Consider the following 26,308-nt stretch of genomic DNA (forward strand, 5'->3'; position numbering starts at 1 on the left):
TTGTAAGTGCAGGGTAGCCATAAGAGTATATGGTCTGGGAGTCTGTTTTACACGAACTCCACAGCACCATAATGGCTACACTGAAAACTGGGAAGTTTGGTATCAAACTTCTCAGCACAATAAATGCACACTGATGCCAGTGTACATTTTATTGTAAAATACACCACCGAGGGCACCTTAGAGGTGCCCCCTGAAACTTAACCGACTGTCTGTGTAGGCTGACTAGTTCCAGCAGCCTGCCACACCAGAGACATGTTGCTGGCCCCATGGGGAGAGTGCCTTTGTCACTCTGAGGCCAGTAACAAAGCCTGCACTGGGTGGAGATGCTAACACCTCCCCCAGGCAGGAGCTGTGACACCTGGCGGTGAGCCTCAAAGGCTCACCCCTTTGTCACAGCCCAGCAGGGCACTCCAGCTTAGTGGAGTTGCCCGCCCCCTCCGGCCACGGCCCCCACTTTTGGCGGCAAGGCTGGAGGGAACAAAGAAAGCAACAAGGAGGAGTCACTGGCCAGTCAGGACAGCCCCTAAGGTGTCCTGAGCTGAAGTGACTCTAACTTTTAGAAATCCTCCATCTTGCAGATGGAGGATTCCCCCAATAGGGTTAGGATTGTGACCCCCTCCCCTTGGGAGGGGGCACAAAGAGGGTGTACCCACCCTCAGGGCTAGTAGCCATTGGCTACTAACCCCCCAGACCTAAACACGCCCTTAAATTTAGTATTTAAGGGCTACCCTGAACCCTAGAAAGTTAGATTCCTGCAACAAGAAGAAGGACTGCCCAGCTGAAAACCCCTGCAGCGGAAGACCAGAAGACGACAACTGCCTTGGCTCCAGAAACTCACCGGCCTGTCTCCTGCCTTCCAAAGATCCTGCTCCAGCGACGCCTTCCGAAGGGACCAGCGACCTCGACATCCTCTGAGGACTGCCCCTGCTTCGAAAAGACAAGAAACTCCCGAGGACAGCGGACCTGCTCCAAGAAAAGCTGCAACTTTGTTTCCAGCAGCTTTAAAGAACCCTGCAAGCTCCCCGCAAGAAGCGTGAGACTTGCAACACTGCACCCGGCGACCCCGACTCGGCTGGTGGCGATCCAACACCTCAGGAGGGACCCCAGGACTACTCTGATACTGTGAGTACCAAAACCTGTCCCCCCTGAACCCCCACAGCGCCGCCTGCAGAGGGAATCCCGAGGCTTCCCCTGACCGCGACTCTTTGAACCTAAAGTCCCGACGCCTGGGAGAGACCCTGCACCCGCAGCCCCCAGGACCTGAAGGACCGGACTTTCACTGGAGAAGTGACCCCCAGGAGTCCCTCTCCCTTGCCCAAGTGGAGGTTTCCCCGAGGAATCCCCCCCTTGCCTGCCTGCAGCGCTGAAGAGATCCCGAGATCTCTCATAGACTAACATTACAAACCCGACGCCTGTTCCTACACTGCACCCGGCCGCCCCCGCGCTGCTGAGGGTGAAATTTCTGTGTGGGCTTGTGTCCCCCCCGGTGCCCTACAAAACCCCCCTGGTCTGCCCTCCGAAGACGCGGGTACTTACCTGCAAGCAGACCGGAACCGGGGCACCCCCTTCTCTCCATTCTAGCCTATGTGTTTTGGGCACCACTTTGAACTCTGCACCTGACCGGCCCTGCGCTGCTGGTGTGGTGACTTTGGGGTTGCTCTGAACCCCCAACGGTGGGCTACCTTGGACCAAGAACTAAGCCCTGTAAGTGTCTTACTTACCTGGTTAACCTAACCAATACTTACCTCCCCTAGGAACTGTGAACATTGCACTAAGTGTCCACTTTTAAAACAGCTATTTGTCAATAACTTGAAAAGTATACATGCAATTTTGATGATTTGAAGTTCCTAAAGTACTTACCTGCAATACCTTTCGAATGAGATATTACATGTAGAATTTGAACCTGTGGTTCTTAAAATAAACTAAGAAAAGATATTTTTCTATACAGAAACCTATTGGCTGGATTTGTCTCTGAGTGTGTGTACCTCATTTATTGTCTATGTGTATGTACAACAAATGCTTAACACTACTCCTTGGATAAGCCTACTGCTCGACCACACTACCACAAAATAGAGCATTAGTATTATCTATTTTTACCACTATTTTACCTCTAAGGGGAACCCTTGGACTCTGTGCATGCTATTCCTTACTTTGAAATAGCACATACAGAGCCAACTTCCTACAGGAGATAACTGCTTACTAGTCTATGCAAAACATGCGTATCTACAGCGACAGATGCCATCGAACTGAAAATGTCACTTACCCAGTGTACATCTGTTCGTGGCATCAGTCGCTGTAGATTCGCATGTGCCCACCCGCCTCCCCGGGAGCCTGTAGCAGTTCGGAAGTTACCTTCAACTATTTGTATATATATCATTTCAACCTTAAATAGGTACATACTTAGTCACTCCATTGCATGGGCACTATTACTACAATACAACTCCTACCTCACCCTCTGCGGGGAAAAACAATCGAAGATGGAGTCGACGCCCATGCGCAATGGACACAAAAGGAGGAGTCACTCGGTCCCGTGACTCGAAAGACTTCTTCGAAGAAAAACAACTTGTAACACTCCGGCCCAACACCAGATGGCGAGCTATTGCAAAACATGCGAATCTACAGCGACTGATGCCACGAACAGATGTACACTGGGTAAGTGACATTTTCATTCTTTGAGGTAAACATTTTGCCTCCAGTAAACACATACACATGGTTGCCTCTGCACAAATGCATTATTTGCTAATGTATATTATTGAGGGCACTTCTGAAGCCCTCTTTGCAAAGTAGACTTTAAACCATAAAAACATTTTTAGCCAAAGTTACTGGCCTCATGTACCTGCTGTTCTATTCGTCACCATCTCTTCTGCTCATGTTCACCAGGAATCTAGCCCAACCCTGTACCAGAGAAAAAACAATTATCCGTTAAATAGTTCTCCAAAATTCCCTCCTCCACTCACTTCAGTCTGGCCGTCCTCTTGATGCTCTGATACAAAGCAGAGGCACTAACTTGATCCCTTCAATAAATGAGTAGAAAAAAATAGAAATATCTTGATTTGCCAGAATGCCACTATATCAGTGAAGCACATTGTGTTGTAGTTTTACTTCAGACAGTGGCTGTCAACTTGAAATAGCTGGGTAAAGAAGGGGGGGGGGGTTACTAAACAGACATTGGTGGGCTCATGAGCTCAGAAACAGGACAACTCCAATCTCTGAAAAACAAACAAGTTCTCCCATTGGTGGAACTGTCATGTGATGCAGCCATAGATAAATCTTACTGCTGCAAGAACAAGGGGGTGAGAAAACCGTGGAGGTGGGATTGCAATCATGTATGCTTCTTTTGATTTCAGTTTTGTTTTCCCTAGGTGGTGTTTAAATGTCAGCACTGTGGCAAGCAGCTCAGATCTGCTCCTGGGATGAAGTATCACATCATGGCCGACCACAACAATATGGTAATGAGTATCCGTCTGGTTATCGGTGGGAGTGAGTAGGAGGATGGGTGAGGGTGTGGTGAAAGGTTCCTGTTAGCAAGTTAATGCAGGAGTAGGGGATTTGGGCACAGACCCTGCGTTAGCACTGAGATGTTGCATCGGTAGGGATAGAGGCTCACGGATGTCCAGCCGGTGCGTGTTCATGAACCCCTTCGTGGGACCTGGAGTATGCAGAGACTATCAAGGTTGCTTCACCGTGTGTGGGGGGTCTCTACACACATGCAGATAAATCTTTCATTTGAAGGAAAACTCGTCTTTTTTTACAGTTGAAAATTATTGAAAAAAAAATTCACATTATTGCTGAGAAATGCACTTCAGCTATTTCCTAAAATAAAAAATAAAGCTGCAGATGGTGCAGGAATTTTTGTTGTAGTCCTTCAAGGAATCCGGACACTTAACTCTCTCAGAATGCATAACACAGCCAGGTAGGCAGTTTAGGGTTCCACTCTGATGTTATGGTATATAGGCTCAGCCGAAATGCTGGAAGATAAACCACACGCCAAGGGACAGTTTTTCCCTAATTAAGGTGCTCTTCACAAGATTTGGAGGCATGATGACAAGAAATGGCAAAGAAATCCTTTAAAAGTGTCCCTGGATGGAAAGATGTTAAGTACAGATGCACATCATATGGAAACATATTTATATAGATAATCCGATGACAAATGGTCACCAGTGCCCACCTTTTTGCGTGATTCAGCTGTCATGAGCTGTTAAAAACCCGAGGTATCTGTCTGTGCTAATTGATGTGGCAGCCCCTGGAGCCTTAATGTGACAGGACCCTCTTTCACCTCTTCCTATGGTGAAGCCTAGGAGGCTGTATTTTTCCTCATTTTTAATCATACAGACCATCCAGGTTTTCAGGCAGAAAGCTGCTGTTTCTTCTAGTTGCTGCAATGTAGTATTGTGAGGGGTGTTACTCTGCTTTGTAAGTGAATACAGTCACAAACCAGTCTGAAAACCTTTCACTTGGTGCACTCAGGTGCGTGTCTGCAGTGGATACGCTGAACCTTGACCCCTTTGATATGTATAGATTTAAAGCATTATGAGACCCCTCATGCAGAGGGTAAGTATTTTTATGATTCTGACGAAGATTGCTAAAATGCAAAACCAGGGCTACAATTTGTGCTATTTACTACTAGTCCTTGAGTGCCCAGCTTGCCACCCTTCAAGAGTCCAGTGCCTAGAGGGAGTCTCTTCGGTTGGACTAAAGTACCCTGGTGGGCAGAGGACCCCAGTGGTACCTGGCAGTACCCATACAGTAATATCTGACGATCTCGGGGACATTTCCCATTCTCCAGTACACCTTGAGACTGAGTGCCTTCAGCATCATGCTGTGAAAGAGTTGGGGGGGGGGGGGGGGGCGCGTGAGGGGTCGACCTTACTTGGTCATCTTGGTAATTAGGCAAATGGTACAAAAAGGCTGCGGCTCCAGTGAGGAACTCTGTGCGGTGGAAGTACAAGCCATGAGTAACCCCTGTGTGTGCTGCACTAGTCACCACACAACTTCTCAAAACCGGCCGGGCTGGCGTATTCTTCGTGACACACTTATGTTTGTCTTTGAATAGTATTCTTACTCTGGGAAGCTAAATTTGGCATTTTTAATCTTTTCCATTAAATGACTGAAACCCGACCCCTAGCATCTTTTATTTGTTTATTCTGTCCATTATCTGTTTTTAGCGACCCTCACCTGGTCGACCAAACAGTCCATATTGTTCTGGAGATGCATTGTGCTGGTCCCGCCCCTGTAAACTGAGAAGCTGAGTAACTTTGAAAGAACCAATCACAGCAGCAGATGCAGAATATCCAGATACCTTCAGGTCACTCGAGTGAGAGAGGGGACGCGCGCGACACGCCCTAGAGCTAACCAGCTCCGCCCAGATCCGGGCCACTGTCATGGGGGGCAGGACATTTGACGTCCGTTGTCCAGTGCAACACAACACTGTCCAAAGTCTTGGGCAGCTATTGCTGAGAGCTCTCTAGCCTCTGACTCTCACCGGCTGATGCGGTGGGCTAAATAAAAGATAGATTTTGTATAGTATGCCAGACAGCTCGATGGGTTAATACATCTGCTGTAGAGATCAATCGAGCCTGAAAGTCAGTGTGTTGAATCCTCATAAGTTCTTTTTTTTAATCCTTCCAAAGTTCATTCAATGAGTACCATTGAGTTGGATAAACCGGTCATCAGTTCGCATTGCATAGTGTGTTGTAGTAATTGTAATCATTGAATAAAGTAATTAAATATATTATCATTTTTGGGCACTAATTGGTATTTTGCTGATTATCGGAACAATATTGCTTGGACAACTGAAGTTGTGCTTTTCTTCACAGCCAGTTCTTGCAGATGGAGAGGACGTAAACACTCAGTCAGTGCGGGAGCAGCTGCGTGTAGTGCTGAGGCAGAGGGGCAAGTTAAAATGCTCAAGAGAGGTGGGTTTAATGATGCTGAGGCAGGTTGTGGTTTCTATAAAGTGAATATACAGGATAGGGTATCCATTAACTAGTAGTGTTAAGCCATGTAGAGCATGAGTCATTTGAATACAGTTTGTTAAATGACATGGACAGTAATTAAGCTATATGCTACGCAAGTTGAAACTGTACAGAATTACATAGTAGAACTATCTCAAGTAACCTGCAGATAAACCAGATGTGCAGCCTATGCCAGTCACCCCCTAGAACAGTGGTTCCCAACCTGTGGTCCGGGGACCCCTGGGGGTCCACGAAGCCTTCTCAGGGGGTCCGCGAGAGCCTAGAAAATAAAAAAATATTAACAAATATTGACAAATTAGGTCCCCAGCTTCCAGTAATGACTCATGCGGGGTTCCCCAAATTCTAATGATGATTCAGTGGGGGTGCCTGGGTTCCATTAATGTTAAAGTGGGGGTCCACAGAAATCAAAAGGTTGGGAACCACTGCCCTAGAACCCTCTTTGCACTCGCACTAATCCTGCAGCAGTAGTAAAGGCACTTTTCAACCACGCCTAATTAGTAAACTAATGGCATTTGTGATGAGGGAACTGTCCACACACATAAACATTTATTTGTAGCTTATCCACACTGTTGAGATTCAGAATATCCACCCCAAAGTCCAACAAGCATTGCCAAAGCCACTATGTCTTTTTTTGTAAAACTGTATTGTTGCCACCCCACATCAGTTAAAGAAACATTGGATAAAGACAAATATGTTTTTTTTTTTTTTTTTTTTTTTTTTTTGACTCAACAAAGGCAACATACCCTTAGTCATGCCTGGCATTGAAGGATACTAATTTGTGTGTGGATGTGCTCCTTGTTAAAGGGCAGAATGCCATAACGCCTAGTAAAATCAATCAGTGGCTTGCGTGAGCTGACCCATTGCCCCTTGATGCATGCTGGAGTGGGTGAAAGAAAAATGTGAATGACACCACCACAAACTAGTGGATGAAATCTGTCTGAAAACTATGCACATACTTTTAGGAAAATCAAAGTCTTGGCTAAAACAGATCTAAAACTAAAGACAGTCTGTCTGGCAGTGGGGGCCAGCCTCTTGCCTTTGAGAAAGAAGGCATAAAAAAAAGGCAACAAATAAAGAAAGGAAGAAAGAAGCCAGAAAAAAACAGAAGAATGCAAGAAAGCAGGAAAAGGGTAAGAAAGAAAAAACAGCAAAATGCAAGATACAAAGAAGAGTGAAAAAAGGAAAGGCAAGCAGAAAGGAAAAAGTGAGAAAGAAAAGACAGAAAGAAAGGCAGAAAAATAAGGACTGGGGAAGAACGAAACAAAAAAAAACATTTAAAATGAAGGACATAAAAGACAAGATAAGGAAGGAACAGAGAGGAAAGAATGGCAGAAAGAAGGAAGGAAGGAAAGAAAGACTGCATTACAGATTGCTGACTCAGAATCAACCAATCGAGCTCTGTAAGGAAATGCCTCCTTGGCATGGTTGCCCCCTGACTTTTTGCCTTTGCTGATGCTATGTTTTGACTTGAAAGTGTGCTGAGGCCTGCTAACCAGGCCCCAGCACCAGTGCTCTTTCCCTAACCTGTACTTTTGTATCCACAATTGGCACACCCTGGCATCCAGGTAAGTCCCTTTTAACTGGTACCTCTGGTACCAAGGGCCCTGATGCCAGGGAAGGTCTCTAAGGGCTGCAGCATGTTTTATGCCACCCTAGAGACCCCTCACTCAGCACAGACACACTGCTTACCAGCTTGTGTGTGCTAGTGAGAACAAAATGAGTAAGTCGACATGGTACTCCCCTCAGGATGCCATGCCAGCCTCTCACTGCCTATGCAGTATAGGTAAGACACCCCTCTAGCAGGCCTTACAGCCCTAAGGCAGGGTGCACTATACCATAGGTGAGGGCACCAGTGCATGAGCACTGTGCCCCTACAGTGTCTAAGACAAACCTGAGACATTGTAAGTGCAGGGTAGCCATAAGAGTATATGGTCTGGGAGTCTGTAAAACACGAACTCCACAGCACCATAATGGCTACACTGAAAACTGGGAAGTTTGGTATCAAACTTCTCAGCACAATAAATGCACACTGATGCCAGTGTACATTTTATTGTGAAACACACCCCAGAGGGCACCTTAGAGGTGCCCCCTAAAACTGTATCCAACTATCTGTGTAGGCTGACTGGTTCCAGCAGCCTGCCACACTAGAGACATGTTGCTGGCCCCATGGGGAGAGTGCCTTTGTCACTCTGAGGCCAGTAACAAAGCCTGCACTGGGTGGAGATGCTAACACCTCCCCCAGGCAGGAGCTGTAACACCTGGCGGTGAGCCTCAAAGGCTCACCCCTTTGTCACAGCACCGCAGGACACTCCAGCTAGTGGAGTTGCCCGCCCCCTCCGGCCACGGCCCCCACTTTTGGCGGCAAGGCCGGAGGAAACAAAGAAAACAACAAGGAGGAGTCACAGGCCAGTCAGGACAGCCCCTAAGGTGTCCTGAGCTGAAGTGACTCTAACTTTTAGAAATCCTCCATCTTGCAGATGGAGGATTCCCCCAATAGGATTAGGGATGTGACCCCCTCCCCTTGGGAGGAGGCACAAAGAGGGTGTACTCACCCTCAGGGCTAGTAGCCATTGGCTACTAACCCCCCAGACCTAAACACGCCCTTAAATTTTGTATTTAAGGGCTTTCCTGAACCTAAGAATTTAGATTCCTGAAACTACAAGAAGAGGAGGACTGCTGAGCTGAAAAACCCCTGCAGAGGAAGAACAGAAGACACCAACTGCTTTGGCTCCAGACTTACCGGCCTGTCTCCTGCCTTCCAAAGAAACCTGCTCCAGCGACGCTTTCCAAGGGACCAGCAACCTCTGAATCCTCTGAGGACTGCCCTGCTTCAAGAAAGACAAGAAACTCCCGAGGACAGCGGCACTGCTCCAAAAGAACTGCAACTTTGTTACAGAGGAGCAGATTTAAAGACCCCTGCAGCTCCCCGCAAGAAGCGTGAGACTTGCAACAGTGCACCCGGCGACCCCGACTCGACTGGTGGAGAAACAACAACTCAGGGAGGACCCTCCGGCGACTCCGAGACCGTGAGTAACCAAAGTTGTCCCCCCTGAGCCCCCACAGCGACGCCTGCAGAGGGAATCCCGAGGCTCCCCCTGACCGCGACTGCCTGAACTCCATTTCCCGACGGCTGGAAAAGACCCTGCACCCTCAGCACCTAAAGGAACGGAACTCCTGTGCAGGAGTGACCCCCAGGAGGCCCTCTCCCTTGCCTAGGTGGTGGCTACCCCGAGGAGCCCCCCCTTGCCTGCCTGCATCGCTGAAGAGACCCCTTGGTCTCCCATAGGAAACTATTGGAAACCCGACGCGTGTTTGCACACTGCACCCGGCCGCCCCCGCGCTGCTGAGGGTGTACTTTCTGTGCTGACTTGTGTCCCCCCCGGTGCCCTACAAAACCCCCCTGGTCTGCCCTCCGAAGACGCAGGTACTTACCTGCTGGCAGACTGGAACTGGGGCACCCCCTTCTCTCCATTGAAGCCTATGTGTTTTGGGCACCTCTTTGACCTCTGCACCTGACCGGCCCTGAGCTGCTGGTGTGGTGACTTTGGGGTTGCTCTGAACCCCCAACGGTGGGCTACCTTGGACCAAAAACTGAAACCTGCAAGTGACTTACTTACCTGTGAAAACTAACAATACTTTACCTCCCCCAGGAACTGTGAAAATTGCACTGTGTCCACTTTTAAAACAGCTAAATGTGGTTTATGTAAAAAGTATACATGCTAATGTAATGATTCAAAGTTCCTAATGTACTTACCTGCAATACCTTTCAAATGAGATATTACATGTAGAATTTGAACCTGTGGTTCTTAAAATAAACTAAGAAAATATATTTTTCTATAACAAAAACCTATTGGCTGGATTTGTCTCTGAGTGTGTGTTCCTCATTTATTGCCTGTGTGTATGTACAACAAATGCTTAACACTACTCCTTTGATAAGCCTACTGCTCGACCACACTACCACAAAATAGAGCATTAGTATTATCTCTTTTTGCCACTATCTTACCTCTAAGAGGAACCTTTGGACTCTGTGCATGCTATTCCTTACTTTGAAATAGCACATACATCCTACATTGGTGGATCAGCGGTGGGGTACAAGACTTTGCATTTGCTGGACTACTCAGCCAATACCTGATCACACGACAAATTCCAAAAATTGTCATTAGAAATTGTTTTTTGCAATTTGAAATTTTTCTAAATTCTTTAAAGTCCTGCTAGGGCCTTGTGTTAGTCCCTGTTAGCATTTCTTTTAGAGTTTAAAAGTTTGGTAAAAGTTTGAATTAGATTCTAGAACTAGTTTTAGATTCTTAAAAAGTATTCCAACTTTTAGAAGCATAATGTCTAGCACAGATGTGAATGTGGTGGATCTCGACACCACACCTTACCTCCATCTACAGATGAGAGAGCTAAGGTCACTCTGTAAACTAAAGAAAATATCAATGGGCTCCAGACCTTCCAAACTACAGCTCCAGGAGCTGTTGGCAGAGTTTGAAAGAGCCAATCCCTCTGAGGATGGCAACACAGAGGATGAGTATAGTGACTTGGAGGGAGATTCCCCCCTTCCAGTCCTAACTAGGGAGAACAGGGCCTCTCAAGCCCTGACTCCAAAAATAATAGTCAGAGATGCTGGCTCCCTCACAGGAGGGACCAGCACCTCTGAAATCACTGAGGATAACTCCAGTGAAGAGGACATCCAGTTAGCCAGGATGGCCAAAAGATTGGCTTTGGAAAGACAGATCCTAGCCATAGAAAGGGAAAGACAAGAGATGGGCCTAGGACCCATCAATGGTGGCAGCAACATAAATCGGGTCAGAGATTCTACTGACATGTTTAAAATCCCTAAAGGGATTGTAACTAAATATGAAGATGGTGATGACATCACCAAATGGTTCACAGCTTTTGAGAGGGCTTGTGTAACCAGAAAAGTGAACAAATCTCACTGGGGTGCTCTCCTTTGGGAAATGTTCACAGGAAAGTGTAGGGATAGACTCCTCACACTCTCTGGAAAAGATGCAGAATCTTATGACCTCATGAAGGGAACCCTGATTGAGGGCTTTGGATTCTCCACTGAGGAGTATAGTATTAGATTCAGGGGGGCTCAAAAATCCTCGAGCCAGACCTGGGTTGACTTTGTAGACTACTCAGTAAAAACACTAGATGGTTGGAATCAAGGCAGTGGTGTAAGTGATTATGATGGGCTGTACAATTTATTTGTGAAAGAACACCTGTTAAGTAATTGTTTCAATGATAAACTGCATCAGCATCTGGTGGACCTAGGACCAATTTCTCCCCAAGAATTGGGAAAGAAGGCGGACCATTGGGTCAAGACTAGGGTGTCCAAAACTTCCACAGGGGGTGACCAAAAGAAAGGGGTCACAAAACCTCCTCAGGGGAAGGGTGGTGAGACAGCCAAAAATAAAAATAGTCAAGAGTCTTCTACAGGCCCCCAAAAACCTGCACAGGAGGGTGGGCCCAGAGCCTCTTCACAAAACAATCCTGGGTACAAGGGTAAAAACTTTGATCCCAAAAAGGCCTGGTGTCGAAACTGTAGTCAGTCTGGACACCAAACTGGAGACAAGGCCTGTCCCAAGAAAAGTTCCACTCCAAACTCCAATCCAGGTAACACTGGAATGGCTAGTCTCCAAGTGGGATCAACAGTGTGCCCAGAGCAAATCAGGGTCCACACTGAAGCTACATTAGTCTCTGAGGGTGGGGTGGATTTAGCCACACTAGCTGCCTGGCCCCCTAACATGCAAAAATACAGGCAGCAGCTCTTAATTAATGGGACAAGTGTAGAGGGCCTGAGGGATACAGGTGCCAGTGTCACCATGGTGACAGAGAAACTGGTTTCCCCTGGCCAATACCTGACTGGAAAAACTTATACAGTCACCAATGCTGACAATCAAACTAAAGCACATCCCATGGCAATGGTAACTTTAGAGTGGGGAGGGGTCAATGGCCTGAAACAGGTGGTGGTCTCCTCAAACATCCCAGTAGACTGTCTGCTTGGAAATGACCTGGAGTCCTCAGCATGGGCTGAGGTAGAACTAAAAACCCATGCAGCCATGCTGGGTATCCCTGAACTGGTGTGTGTCAAGACAAGGGCACAGTGCAAGGCACAGGGTGAAAAAGTAGAGCTGGAATCTGGAAAAATGGCCCAGCCTACCAAGAGAAAAGGAAAGTCAGTTGGGAAACCAACTGCAACACAGTCAGAAAAAGAGAACCTCTCTTCTCAGGAAGAAGTTCTGCCCTCTGAGGGAACTGAGCCTATGGAGCTGGAACCTTATCAGGTTGAGCTCTTGGGCCCAGGGGGACCCTCAAGGGAAGAGTTGTGTAAGGGACAAGAAACCTGTCCCTCTCTTGAAGGCCTTAGGCAGCAAGCTGCTGAAGAGTCCAAAGGCAAGAAAAATGGAACACATAGGGTCTATTGGGAAGATGGACTCCTGTACACTGAGGCAAGAGATCCCACACCTGGTGCCACTAGGAGAGTGGTAGTGCCTCAGGGTTTCAGAGAGTTTATTCTGACCTTAGCCCATGATATTCCCCTTGCTGGGCATTTTCGACAAACCAAGACGTGGGAGAGGTTAGTCAACCACTTCTACTAGCCCAATATGTCCCAGAAGGTTAAGGAGTTTTGCCTCTCCTGCCCCACCTGTCAAGCCAGTGGTAAGACAGGTGGGCATCTAAAGGCCCCCCTCATTCCACTTCCAGTGGTGGGGGTCCCCTTTGAAAGAGTGGGTGTGGACATAGTTGGTCCACTAGAACCTCCCACAGCCTCAGGAAATATGTACATCCTAGTAGTAGTGGATCATGCTACTAGGTATCCTGAAGCTATTCCCCTTAGGTCGACTACTGCCCCTGCAGTAGCCAAGGCCCTCATTGGTATCTTTACCAGAGTGGGCTTCCCTAAGGAGGTGGTTTCGGACAGAGGTACCAACTTCATGTCAGCATACCTAAAACACATGTGGAATGAGTGTGGAGTGACTTATAAATTCACTACACCATATCATCCACAAACTAATGGCCTTGGTGAGAGATTCAACAAGACATTAAAAGACATGATCATGGGGCTCCCAGAAAAACTCAAAAGGAGATGGGATGTCCTCCTGCCATGTCTGCTTTTCGCTTACAGAGAGGTGCCTCAGAAGGGAGTAGGGTTCTCACCCTTTGAACTTCTGTTTGGCCACCCTGTAAGGGGACCACTTGCTCTTGTTAAAGAAGGCTGGGAGAGACCTCTTCATGAGCCTAAACAAGACATAGTGGACTATGTACTTGGCCTTCGCTCAAGAATGGCAGAGTACATGGAAAAGGCAAGTAAAAACCTTGAGGCCAGCCAACAGCTCCAGAAGTTTTGGTATGACCAAAAGGCTGCAATGGTTGAATTCCAACCAGGGCAGAAAGTTTGGGTTTTGGAGCCTGTGGCTCCCAGGGCACTTCAGGACAGATGGAGTGGCCCTTACCCAATCCTGGAAAAGAAGAGTCAGGTCACCTACCTGGTGGACCTAGGCACAAGCAGGAGCCCCAAGAGGGTGATCCATGTAAACCGCCTAAAACTCTTCCATGATAGGGCTGATGTAAATCTGTTGATGGTAACAGATGAGGACCAGGAAGCTGAGAGTGAACCTCTCCCTGATCTCCTCTCATCAAACCCTAAAGATGGCTCAGTGGATGGAGTGATCTATTCAGACACCCTCTCTGGCCAACAGCAATCTGACTGTAGGAAGGTCCTACAACAGTTTGCTGAACACTTTTCCCTAACCCCTGGTCAGACACACCTGTGTACCCCATGATGTGGACACAGGAGACAGCATGCCTGTCAAAAACAAAATATTTAGACAGTCTGATGAAGTTAAGGAAAGCATCAAGGTGGAAGTCCACAAGATGCTGGAATTGGGAGTAATTGAGCACTCTGACAGCCCCTGGGCTAGCCCAGTGGTCTTAGTCCCCAAACCTCACACCAAAGATGGAAAGAGAGAGATGAGGTTTTGTGTGGACTACAGAGGGCTCAACTCTGTCACCAAGACAGATGCCCATCCCATTCCTAGAGCTGATGAGCTAATAGACAAATTAGGGGCTGGCAAATTCTTAAGTACCTTTGACTTAACAGCAGGGTACTGGCAAATCAAAATGGCCCCTGGAGCAAAAGAAAAGACAGCATTCTCCACACCTGATGGGCATTATCAGTTCACTGTTATGCCCTTTGGTTTAAAGAATGCCCCTGCCACCTTCCAAAGGTTGGTGAATCAAGTCCTTGCTGGGTTGGAATCCTTTAGTGCAGCTTATCTTGATGATATTGTTGTCTTCAGCTCCACCTGGCAGGATCACCTGGTCCACCTGAAGAAGGTTTTGAAGGCTCTGCAATCTGCAGGCCTCTCTATCAAGGCATCCAAATGCCAGATAGGGCAGGGAACTGTGGTTTACTTGGGACACCTTGTAGGTGGAGGCCAAGTTCAGCCACTCCAGCCTAAGATCCAGACTATTCTGGACTGGGTAGCTCCAAAAACCCAGACTCAAGTCAGGGCATTCCTTGGCTTGACTGGGTACTATAGGAGGTTTGTGAAGGGATATATGGATCCATTGTGACAGCCCTCACAGAATTGACCTCCAAGAAAATGCCCAAGAAAGTAAACTGGACTGTAGAATGCCAACAGGCCTTTGACACCCTGAAACAAGCAATGTGCACAGCACCAGTTCTAAAAGCTCCAGATTACTCCAAGCAATTCATTGTGCAATCAGATGCCTCTGAACATGGGATAGGGGCAGTTTTGTCCCAAACAAATGATGATGGCCTTGACCAGCCTGTTGCTTTCATTAGCAGGAGGTTACTCCCCAGGGAGCAGCGTTGGAGTGCCATTGAGAGGGAGGCCTTTGCTGTGGTTTGGTCCCTGAAAAAGCTGAGACCATACCTCTTTGGAACTCACTTTGTAGTTCAAACCGACCACAGACCTCTCAGATGGCTGATGCAAATGAAAGGTGAAAATCCAAAACTGTTGAGGTGGTCCATCTCTGTAGGAAGTTGGCTCTGTATGTGCTATTTCAAAGTAAGGAATAGCATACACAGAGTCCAAGGGTTCCCCTTAGAGGTAAAATAGTGGTAAAAATAGATAATACTAATGCTCTATTTTGTGGTAGTGTGGTCGAGCAGTAGGCTTATTCAAGGAGTAGTGTTAGGCATTTGTTGTACATACACATAGACAATAAATGAGGTACACACACTCAGAGACAAATCCAGCCAATAGGTTTTGTTATAGAAAAATATCTTTTCTTAGTTTATTTTAAGAACCACAGGTTCAAATTTAACATGTAATATCTTGTTTGAAAGGTATTGCAGGTAAGTACATTAGGAACTTTGAATCATTTCAATTGCATGTATACTTTTCAAGTTATTCACAAATAGCTATTTTAAAAGTGGACACTTAGTGCAATTTTCACAGTTCCTGGGGGAGGTAAGTTTTTGTTAGTTTTACCAGGTAAGTAAGACACTTACAGGGTTCAGTTCTTGGTCCAAGGTAGCCCACCGTTGGGGGTTCAGAGCAACCCCAAAGTTACCACACCAGCAGCTCAGGGCCGGTCAGGTGCAGAGTTCAAAGTGGTGCCCAAAACGCATAGGCTTCAACGGTTCCAGTCTGCCAGCAGGTAAGTACCCGCGTCTTCGGAGGGCAGACCAGGGGGGTTTTGTAGGGCACCGGGGGGGACACAAGCCCACACAGAAATTTCACCCTCAGCGGCGCGGGGGCGGCCGGGTGCAGTGTTAGAACAAGCGTCGGGTTCGCAATGGAAGTCAATGAGAGATCAAGGGATCTCTTCAGCGCTGCAGGCAGGCAAGGGGGGGCTTCCTCGGGAAAACCTCCACTTGGGCAAGGGAGAGGGACTCCTGGGGGTCACTTCTGCAGTGAAAGTCCGGTCCTTCAGGTCCTGGGGGCTGCGGGTGCAGGGTCTTTTCCAGGCGTCGGGACATAGGTTTCAGAAAGTCGCGGTCAGGGGAAGCCTCGGGATTCCCTCTGCAGGCGGCGCTGTGGGGGCTCAGGGGGGACAGGTTTTGGTACTCACAGTCGTAGAGTAGTCCGGGGGTCCTCCCTGAGGTGTTGGTTCTCCACCAGCCGAGTCGGGGTCGCCGGGTGCAGTGTTGCAAGTCTCACGCTTCTTGCGGGGAGATTGCAGGGTTCTTTAAAGCTGCTCCTTTGGATAAAGTTGCAGTCTTTTTGGAGCAGGTCCGCTGTCCTCGGGAGTTTCTTGTCGTCGTCGAAGCAGGGCAGTCCTCCGAGGATTCAGAGGTCGCTGGTCCCTTTGGAAGGCGTCGCTGGAGCAGAGTTCTTTGGAAGGCAGGAGACAGGCCGGTGAGTTTCTGGAGCCAAGGCAGTTGTTGTCTTCTGGTCTTCCTCTGCAGGGGTTTTCAGCTAGGCAGTCCTTCTTGTTGTTGTTGCAGGAATCTAATTTTCTAGGGTTCAGGGTAGCCCTTAAATACTAAATTTAAGGGCGTGTTTAGGTCTGGGGGGTTAGTAGCCAATGGCTACTAGCCCTGAGGGTGGGTACACCCTCTTTGTGCCTCCTCCCAAGGGGAGGGGGTCACAATCCTAACCCTATTGGGGGAATCCTCCATCTGCAAGATGGAGGATTTCTAAAAGTTAGAGTCACCTCAGCTCAGGACACCTTAGGGGCTGTCCTGACTGGCCAGTGACTCCTCCTTGTTGCTTTCTTTGTTCCCTCCAGCCTTGCCGCCAAAAGTGGGGGCCGTGGCCGGAGGGGGCGGGCAACTCCACTAAGCTGGAGTGCCCTGCTGGGCTGTGACAAAGGGGTGAGCCTTTGAGGCTCACCGCCAGGTGTTACAGCTCCTGCCTGGGGGAGGTGTTAGCATCTCCACCCAGTGCAGGCTTTGTTACTGGCCTCAGAGTGACAAAGGCACTCTCCCCATGGGGCCAGCAACATGTCTCTAGTGTGGCAGGCTGCTGGAACTAGTCAGCCTACACAGACAGTCGGTTAAGTTTCAGGGGGCACCTCTAAGGTGCCCTCTGGGGTGTATTTTGCAATAAAATGTACACTGGCATCAGTGTGCATTTATTGTGCTGAGAAGTTTGATACCAAACTTCCCAGTTTTCAGTGTAGCCATTATGGTGCTGTGGAGCTCGTGTTTGACAAACTCCCAGACCATATACTCTTATGGCTACCCTGCACTTACAATGTCTAAGGTTTTGTTTAGACACTGTAGGGGTACCATGCTCATGCACTGGTACCCTCACCTATGGTATAGTGCACCCTGCCTTAGGGCTGTAAGGCCTGCTAGAGGGGTGACTGACCTTTACTTGCATAGGCAGTGAGAGGCTGGCATGGCACCCTGAGGGGAGTGCCATGTCGACTTACTCGTTTTGTTCTCACTAGCACACACAAGCTGGTAAGCAGTGTGTCTGTGCTGAGTGAGAGGTCTCCAGGGTGGCATAAGACATGCTGCAGCCCTTAGAGACCTTCCTTGGCATCAGGGCCCTTGGTACTAGAAGTACCAGTTACAAGGGACTTATCTGGATGCCAGGGTCTGCCAATTGTGGATACAAAAGTACAGGTTAGGGAAAGAACACTGGTGCTGGGGCCTGGTTAGCAGGCCTCAGCACACTTTCAATTGTAAACATAGCATCAGCAAAGGCAAAAAGTCAGGGGGCAACCATGCCAAGGAGGCATTTCCTTACAATCTCCCTACAGGGAATGGACTTTATAGTGGAACACAGACCTGGGACTGCCCATGCCAATGCAGATGGCCTTTCCAGGTTCTTCCACTTAGAAAATGAAGACTCTCTTGGGAAAGGTTAGTCTCATCCTCTTTCGTTTGGGGGGGGGGGGGGGGTTGTGTAAGGAAATGCCTCCTTGGCATGGTTGCCCCCTGACTTTTTGCCTTTGCTGATGCTATGTTTTGACTTGAAAGTGTGCTGAGGCCTGCTAACCAGGCCCCAGCACCAGTGCTCTTTCCCTAACCTGTACTTTTGTATCCACAATTGGCACACCCTGGCATCCAGGTAAGTCCCTTGTAACTGGTACCTCTGGTACCAAGGGCCCTGATGCCAGGGAAGGTCTCTAAGGGCTGCAGCATGTTTTATGCCACCCTAGAGACCCCTCACTCAGCACAGACACACTGCTTACCAGCTTGTGTGTGCTAGTGAGAACAAAATGAGTAAGTCGACATGGCACTCCCCTCAGGATGCCATGCCAGCCTCTCACTGCCTATGCAGTATAGGTAAGACACCCCTCTAGCAGGCCTTACAGCCCTAAGGCAGGGTGCACTATACCATAGGTGAGGGCACCAGTGCATGAGCACTGTGCCCCTACAGTGTCTAAGACAAACCTGAGACATTGTAAGTGCAGGGTAGCCATAAGAGTATATGGTCTGGGAGTCTGTAAAACACGAACTCCACAGCACCATAATGGCTACACTGAAAACTGGGAAGTTTGGTATCAAACTTCTCAGCACAATAAATGCACACTGATGCCAGTGTACATTTTATTGTGAAACACACCCCAGAGGGCACCTTAGAGGTGCCCCCTGAAACTGTATCCAACTATCTGTGTAGGCCGACTGGTTCCAGCAGCCTGCCACACTAGAGACATGTTGCTGGCCCCATGGGGAGAGTGCCTTTGTCACTCTGAGGCCAGTAACAAAGCCTGCACTGGGTGGAGATGCTAGCACCTCCCCCGGGCAGGAGCTGTAACACCTGGCGGTGAGCCTTAAAGGCTCACCCCTTTGTCACAGCAACGCAGGACACTCCAGCTAGTGGAGTTGCCCGCCCCCTCCGGCCACGGCCCCCACTTTTGGCGGCAAGGCCGGAGGAAACAAAGAAAACAACAAGGAGGAGTCACAGGCCAGTCAGGACAGCCCCTAAGGTGTCCTGAGCTGAAGTGACTCTAACTTTTAGAAATCCTCCATCTTGCAGATGGAGGATTCCCCCAATAGGATTAGGGATGTGACCCCCTCCACTTGGGAGGAGGCACAAAGAGGGTGTACTCACCCTCAGGGCTAGTAGCCATCGGCTACTAACCCCCCAGACCTAAACACGCCCTTAAATTTAGTATTTAAGGGCTTCCCTGAACCTAAGAATTTAGATTCCTGAAACTACAAGAAGAAGAGGACTGCTGAGCTGAAAAACCCCTGCAGAGGAAGAACAGAAGACACCAACTGCTTTGGCTCCAGACTTACCGGCCTGTCTCCTGCCTTCCAAAGAAACCTGCTCCAGCGACGCTTTCCAAGGGACCAGCGACCTCTGAATCCTCTGAGGACTGCCCTGCTTCTAGAAAGACAAGAAACTCCCGAGGACAGCGGCACTGCTCCAAAAGAACTGCAACTTTGTTACAGAGGAGCAGATTTAAAGACCCCTGCAGCTCCCCGCAAGAAGCGTGAGACTTGCAACACTGCACCCGGCGACCCCGACTCGACTGGTGGAGAAACAACAACTCAGGAAGGACCCTCCGGCGACTCCGAGACCGTGAGTAACCAAAGTTGTCCCCCCTGAGCCCCCACAGCGACGCCTGCAGAGGAAATCCCGAGGCTCCCCCTGACTGCCTGAACTCCATTTCCCGACGGCTGGAAAAGACCCTGCACCTGCAGCCCCCAGCACCTAAAGGAACGGAACTCCTGTGCAGGAGTGACCCCCAGGAGGCCCTCTCCCTTGCCTAGGTGGTGGCTACCCCGAGGAGCCCCCCCCCCCCCCCCCCCCCTTGCCTGCCTGCATCGCTGAAGAGACCCCTTGGTCTCCCATAGGAAACTATTGGAAACCCGACGCGTGTTTGCACACTGCACCCGGCCGCCCCCGCGCTGCTGAGGGTGTACTTTCTGTGCTGACTTGTGTCCCCCCTGGTGCCCTACAAAACCCCCCTGGTCTGCCCTCCGAAGACACGGGTACTTACCTGCTGGCAGACTCTCCATTGAAGCCTATGTGTTTTGGGCACATCTTTGACCTCTGCACCTGACCGGCCCTGAGCTGCTGGTGTGGTGACTTTGGGGTTGCTCTGAACCCCCAACGGTGGGCTACCTTGGACCACAAACTGAAACCTGTAAGTGACTTACTTACCTGTGAAAACTAACAATACTTTACCTCCCCCAGGAACTGTGAAAATTGCACTGTGTCCACTTTTAAAACAGCTAAATGTGTTTTATGTAAAAAGTATACATGCTAATGTAATGATTCAAAGTTCCTAAAGTACTTACCTGCAATACCTTTCAAATGAGATATTAAATGTAGAATTTGAACCTGTGGTTCTTAAAATAAACTAAGAAAATATATTTTTCTATAACAAAAACCTATTGGCTGGATTTGTCTCTGAGTGTGTGTTCCTCATTTATTGCCTGTGTATGTACAACAAATGCTTAACACTACTCCTTTGATAAGCCTACTGCTCGACCACACTACCACAAAATAGAGCATTAGTATTATCTCTTTTTGCCACTATCTTACCTCTAAGGGGAACCCTTGGACTCTGTGCATGCTATTCCTTACTTTGAAATAGCACATACAGAGCCAACATCCTACAAGCTCTCTGAGCAGCACGCTAAGGTATCACCGTTTCCATTGTACTGCGCTCTCTACCTGGCTCATGAATGTCTACAAAATTACACTCTTAATGAGTTATCGCGCAGTCTTCAAAAGTATACGTTATTATTATATTCTAATAGAACTATTTTACCTCCACATGAATATAACTATAACTCAATTTTCAGATACTGAAGCTCCTGCAGGTTTATCAGTTTTTTACTATAGGTCCCAGTTTAAAATATTGGGTACTAAAACCTAAAGTTCGATGGCATCTGTCGCTGTAGATACGCATGTTTTGCATAGCTCGCCATCTGGTGTTGGGTCGGAGTGTTACAAGTTGTTTTTCTTCGAAGAAGTCTTTCGAGTCACGGGACCGAGTGACTCCTCCTTTTGTCTCCATTGCGCATGGGCGTCGACTCCATCTTCGATTGTTTTTTTTCCGCCATCGGGTTCGGACGTGTTCCTGTCGCTCCGAGTTTCGGAACGGAAAGATAGCTAAATTTCGGAAGATTTTCGTCGGTATTGTTGCGGTCGGGATCGGCGTAGTTAGATTCAACACCGCATCGAAGATCGAAGAGCTCCGGTGCCCTTCGGGGTAGTTTTCGATCCCCCGTCGGGGCCTGGTCGGCCCGACCGCGTGTAGAACAACGCCGATGGAACGGACCCCGTTCCGTTTCTGTCCCAAATGCCACAACAAATACCCATATACAGACCAACACTTGGTCTGTAACCTGTGCCTGTCACCTGAGCACAGTGAAGAGACTTGCGAGGCCTGTCGTGCGTTCCGGTCCCGAAAAACACTCCGAGACCGTCGAGCCAGAAGACTTCAGATGGCGTCCACGCCGACAGCCCACTGAGAGTTCGAGGAACAAGAGGAAGAAGAAACCTTTTCGATCCACGAATCGGACTCCGAGGAATTCGACGATCCAAGAACCGTGAGTAAGACGTCGAAAACCACTCATAAGAAGATTGACAAGGCCCAGGGGACGACACTGCCACCAGGCCATGGCTCGACCCATAAATTCGGTGACCGACCGTCGGCACCGAAAAAGGCCCAAACAGTGCCGAGGCCGTCCGACACCGGTCGAGACACCGGCACGCAGCCTTCTCGGGATCGAGAAAGTGCTGGAGACAAACATCGACACCGAGATAGCGGTGTAGACACGGCTCGACGCTGAGACAGCGGCACCGACGAAGATCGACGCCGAGAGGTTTCGACTCCGAAAAAGAAAAAAGTCACCTCGGAGCCGAAAAAAGATGCAGACAGGGTTTCGGTGTCAAAACAACCTGCAACCGACCCAGTTTCAGGCTCTTATACAGAGGAGCAATCACTGACCTCCCAAATGCGAAAGCATAGGTTTGAGGAAGAGCTGCAATCTACTGATGTAGACCATACGCAGAAACGTATTTTTATACAGCAGGGGACAGGAAAAATAAGCACCCTTCCCCCTATTAGGAGAAAGAGAAGACTGGAGTTTCAAACTGACCAAACACCACAAACAAAAATGGTGAAAAAGGTTACTCCGCCACCCTCTCCTCCACCCGTAATTAACGTCTCACCAGCACAAACTCCATCACATTCCCCGGCTCACACCACCATGAGCCAAGGTGACCAGGATCAGGACGCATGGGACTTATACGACGCCCCAGTGTCAGATAACAGTCCGGAGGCATACCCTACAAAGCCATCACCACCAGAAGACAGCACTGCATATTCTCAGGTGGTGGTTAGAGCAGCACAATTCCACAATGTAAGCCTCCACTCAGAACAAGTCGAGGATGACTTTTTATTCAACACCCTCTCCTCCACCCACAGCTCCTACCAAAGCCTGCCTATGCTCCCTGGTATGCTTCGGCACGCAAAAGAAATCATTAAGGAGCCGGTCAAAAGTAGGGCAATAACACCAAGGGTGGAAAAGAAGTATAAGGCGCCTCCTACAGACCCTGTTTTCATCACTACACAGCTGCCACCAGATTCCGTCGTTGTAGGAGCAGCTAGGAAAAGGGCCAACTCCCACACATCTGGGGATGCACCACCCCCAGATAAGGAAAGCCGCAAGTTCGATGCAGCTGGAAAGAGAGTCGCAGCACAGGCTGCAAACCAGTGGCGCATCGCTAACTCTCAAGCACTACTTGCGCGCTATGACAGAGCCCATTGGGATGAGATGCAACACCTCATTGAACATCTACCCAAAGAACTACAAAAGAGGGCAAAGCAAGTGGTTGAGGAAGGACAAAACATTTCAAACAACCAGATACGCTCCTCCATGGACGCAGCAGACACAGCTGCAAGAACAATTAATACATCTGTGACCATCAGAAGGCACGCATGGCTACGAACGTCTGGGTTTAAGCCAGAGATACAGCAGGCAGTTCTCAACATGCCATTCAACGAAAAAGAACTGTTCGGTCCAGAAGTGGACACGGCGATTGAGAAACTTAAAAAAGACACGGACACTGCCAAAGCCATGGGGGCACTCTACTCCCCGCAGAGCAGAGGAAATTACAGCACCTTCCGCAAAACACACTTTAAAGGGGGGTTTCGGGGTCAGGCCACACAAGCCAGCACCTCACAGGCAACACCGTCCAGTTACCAGGGACAGTACAGGGGAGGTTTTCGGGGCCAATACAGAGGAGGGCAATTCCCTAGGAATAGGGGAAAATTTCAAAGCCCCAAAACCCCTACAACTAAGCAGTGACTCACATGTCACTCACCCCCTCCACACTCAACACCAGTGGGGGGAAGAATAGGTCATTATTACAAAGCATGGGAGGAAATCACTACAGACACTTGGGTTCTAGCAATTATCCAACATGGTTATTGCATAGAATTTCTACAATTCCCTCCAAACATACCACCAAAAGCACAAAATTTATCAAAACATCATTCCGAGCTCCTGGAGATAGAAGTTCAAGCACTATTGCAAAAGAATGCAATCGAATTAGTACCAAACACACAAATAAACACAGGAGTTTATTCACTGTACTTCTTAATACCAAAGAAGGACAAAATGCTGAGACCAATCCTAGACCTCAGAATACTAAACACATACATCAAATCAGACCACTTTCACATGGTCACACTATAAGAAGTGTTACCATTGCTGAAACTACACGACTACATGACAACCTTAGACCTCAAAGACGCGTATTTCCATATACCAATACATCCATCGCACAGGAAATACCTAAGGTTTGTATTCAAAGGAATACATTACCAATTCAAAGTATTGCCTTTCGGTTTAACAACCGCACCAAGAGTCTTTACAAAATGTCTAGCAGTAGTCGCTGCACACATCAGAAGGCAGCAAATACATGTATTCCCGTATCTAGACGACTGGCTAATCAAGACCCATTCGTTAACAAAGTGCTCACACCACACAAATCAAATCATACAAACCCTCTACAAACTAGGGTTCACCGCCAACTTCGCAAAATCAAACATCCTGCCGTGCAAGGTACAACAATACCTAGGAGCCATAATAAACACAACAAAGGAGTAGCCACTCCAAGTCCACAAAGAATTCAAAATTTCAACAACATCATACAACGCATGTATCCAACACAAAGAATACAAGCAAAGATGATATTACAACTCCTAGGCATGATGTCTTCATGCATAGCCATTGTCCCGAACGCAAGACTGCACATGAGGCCCTTACAACAGTGCCTAGCATCACAGTGGTCACAAGCACAGGGTCACCTTCTAGATCTGGTGTTAATAGACCGCCAAACTTACCTCTCGCTTCTATGGTGGAACAATATAAATTTAAACAAAGGGCGGCCTTTCCAAGACCCAGTGCCACAATACGTAATAACAACAGATGCTTCCATGACAGGGTGGGGAGCACACCTCGATCAACACAGCATACAAGGACAATGGAACGTACATCAAACAAAACTGCATATAAATCACCTAGAACTGCTAGCAGTTTTTCAAGCACTAAAGGCTTTCCAACCAATAATAGTTCACAAATACATTCTCGTCAAAACAGACAACATGACAACAATGTATTATCTAAACAAACAAGGGGGGACACACTCAACGCAGTTGAGCCTGCTGGCACAAAAGATATGGCGTTGGGCAATTCACAACCAAATTCGCCTAATAGCACAGTTTATCCCAGGGATTCAGAATCAACTCGCAGACAATCTCTCTCGAGATCACCAACAGGTCCACGAATGGGAAATTCACCCCCAAATTCTGAACACTTACTTCAAGCTCTGGGGAACACCTCAAATAGACTTGTTTGCGACAAAAGAGAACGCAAAATGCCAAAACTTCGCATCCAGATACCCACACAGGCAGTCCCAGGGCAATGCCCTATGGATGAACTGGTCAGGGATATTTGCCTACGCTTTTCCTCCTCTCCCTCTCCTTCCTTATCTGGTAAACAAACTCAGTCAAAACAAACTCTTTTTTTTTTTTTAAATATATTTTTATTGTTTTATCGGCCGAGAGGCCACATTGAAATAAAGTGCAAACTGTTACATTATGTTTCAACGTGCATTACACAAATAATTGTTACGTATGAGCAAAACGCAACTCTCGTATGCGTGTAACAACGCCCGGAAAGGGCTCCACAAGTGGCACGTACACGTAGGAGTTGTATTTAACATATGCAAAATTTTTCAAGAAACATAGAGAAAAGAGAGTAAAGATAGACGCTGAGTAGGCTATAGCTGAACCGCAACGGTGGGGGAGAAGGAGGGGACCGACAAAGGAGGAGAGGAGGGGCCCAGGAGGGTGAGGAACCAGTCTCCGGAGGGGTCAGGAGGCAATCTAAATGAGGCTTGCATGACATTTGCGCAAGTCTCCACGCGTTACGTCTCATCAGCACGTGGCCAGGCCATCCCACGACCCCAGGGGACCAGCCCACCATTGGCCGTGGAGCGCTATGCACGTGAGACGGGACGCAGCAGGAGGGAGCCAGAGGGGTCCAAAGTCTCCCAGACCCAGTACCCCCCAGCGCACCGCAAGGCACCCACAATGCGCCCAGGGGAAAGCGCAGAAGGCGTCACAATTTTATACTGGTTCATTTGCTTTATTATTATTATTTTTAAAAAAAATATTTTCTTCATATTATTCCTTTTTTTCCCCCCCTCCCTCTCACCCGCATGCCCCGAACGCGCCATATATTGGTGTTACACTATGGCTACTGCGATGATGTAAAATCTCTCCTATCATTAGTTCAGGGAGGACGCACATCGTCTTTTTTTTCTACAGCTGTCAAAAACGAGTTCCAAACCTCCAAGCCTTTAACTAGTATACCCCTATCCAGTAGATTCTGCAATGTCTGTGTTTCTGCTTTGGTCCATCGTATTACCTCTTCGCGCCATTGGGCCACACTGGGGGCACCGGGGGCTTTCCACTTCATGGCGATCAGGCGTCTATACAGCACCAGTGCCAAGGCAATGCATTTATATGTATATTTGCGCTTCTTGGGGTGAGGTGTTATGCCCAATAGGCACACCTCAGGAGTGGGGGATAGTGTAGTGTCCGTCCATTCCGCTAGCAACGTTATTATCTCTATCCATGTGTTCCGGATCGGGAGGCATTCCCATGTCATGTGGTAGAATGTGGCCTCTTCTGTGTCGCATCTAGGGCATGTCTGCGGCGACCGGGGAAACATACGTGTTATGCGGTGAGGTGATAGGTAAGTCTGATGCACATAATTAAACTGTGTGTATCGGAAGCGCGGTGTAGGAAGTTGGCTCTGTATGTGCTATTTCAAAGTAAGGAATAGCATGCACAGAGTCCAAGGGTTCCCCTTAGAGGTCAAATAGTGGTAAAAATAGATAATACTAATGCTCTATTTTGTGGTA

At 48.3% G+C, this 26,308-nt stretch overlaps 1 protein-coding gene across 6 annotated transcripts in view; it reads left to right on the forward strand.

Moving 5' to 3' along the window:
* The window catches only part of ZNF512 (zinc finger protein 512), a 398,138-nt gene that overhangs the window by 246,978 nt on the left and 124,852 nt on the right, over nucleotides 1-26,308 (forward strand). For all 6 annotated transcript variants that reach the window (XM_069233556.1, XM_069233557.1, XM_069233558.1 and 3 more), the window contains 2 exons: nucleotides 3,363-3,449; nucleotides 5,817-5,915. In XM_069233556.1, the coding sequence (XP_069089657.1) occupies nucleotides 3,363-3,449; nucleotides 5,817-5,915 (186 nt within the window). The remainder of the gene's footprint in view (nucleotides 1-3,362; nucleotides 3,450-5,816; nucleotides 5,916-26,308) is intronic.

The sequence above is a fragment of the Pleurodeles waltl genome, chromosome 5 (genome assembly GCF_031143425.1).
Source record: "Pleurodeles waltl isolate 20211129_DDA chromosome 5, aPleWal1.hap1.20221129, whole genome shotgun sequence".
Lineage (NCBI taxonomy): Eukaryota > Metazoa > Chordata > Amphibia > Caudata > Salamandridae > Pleurodeles > Pleurodeles waltl.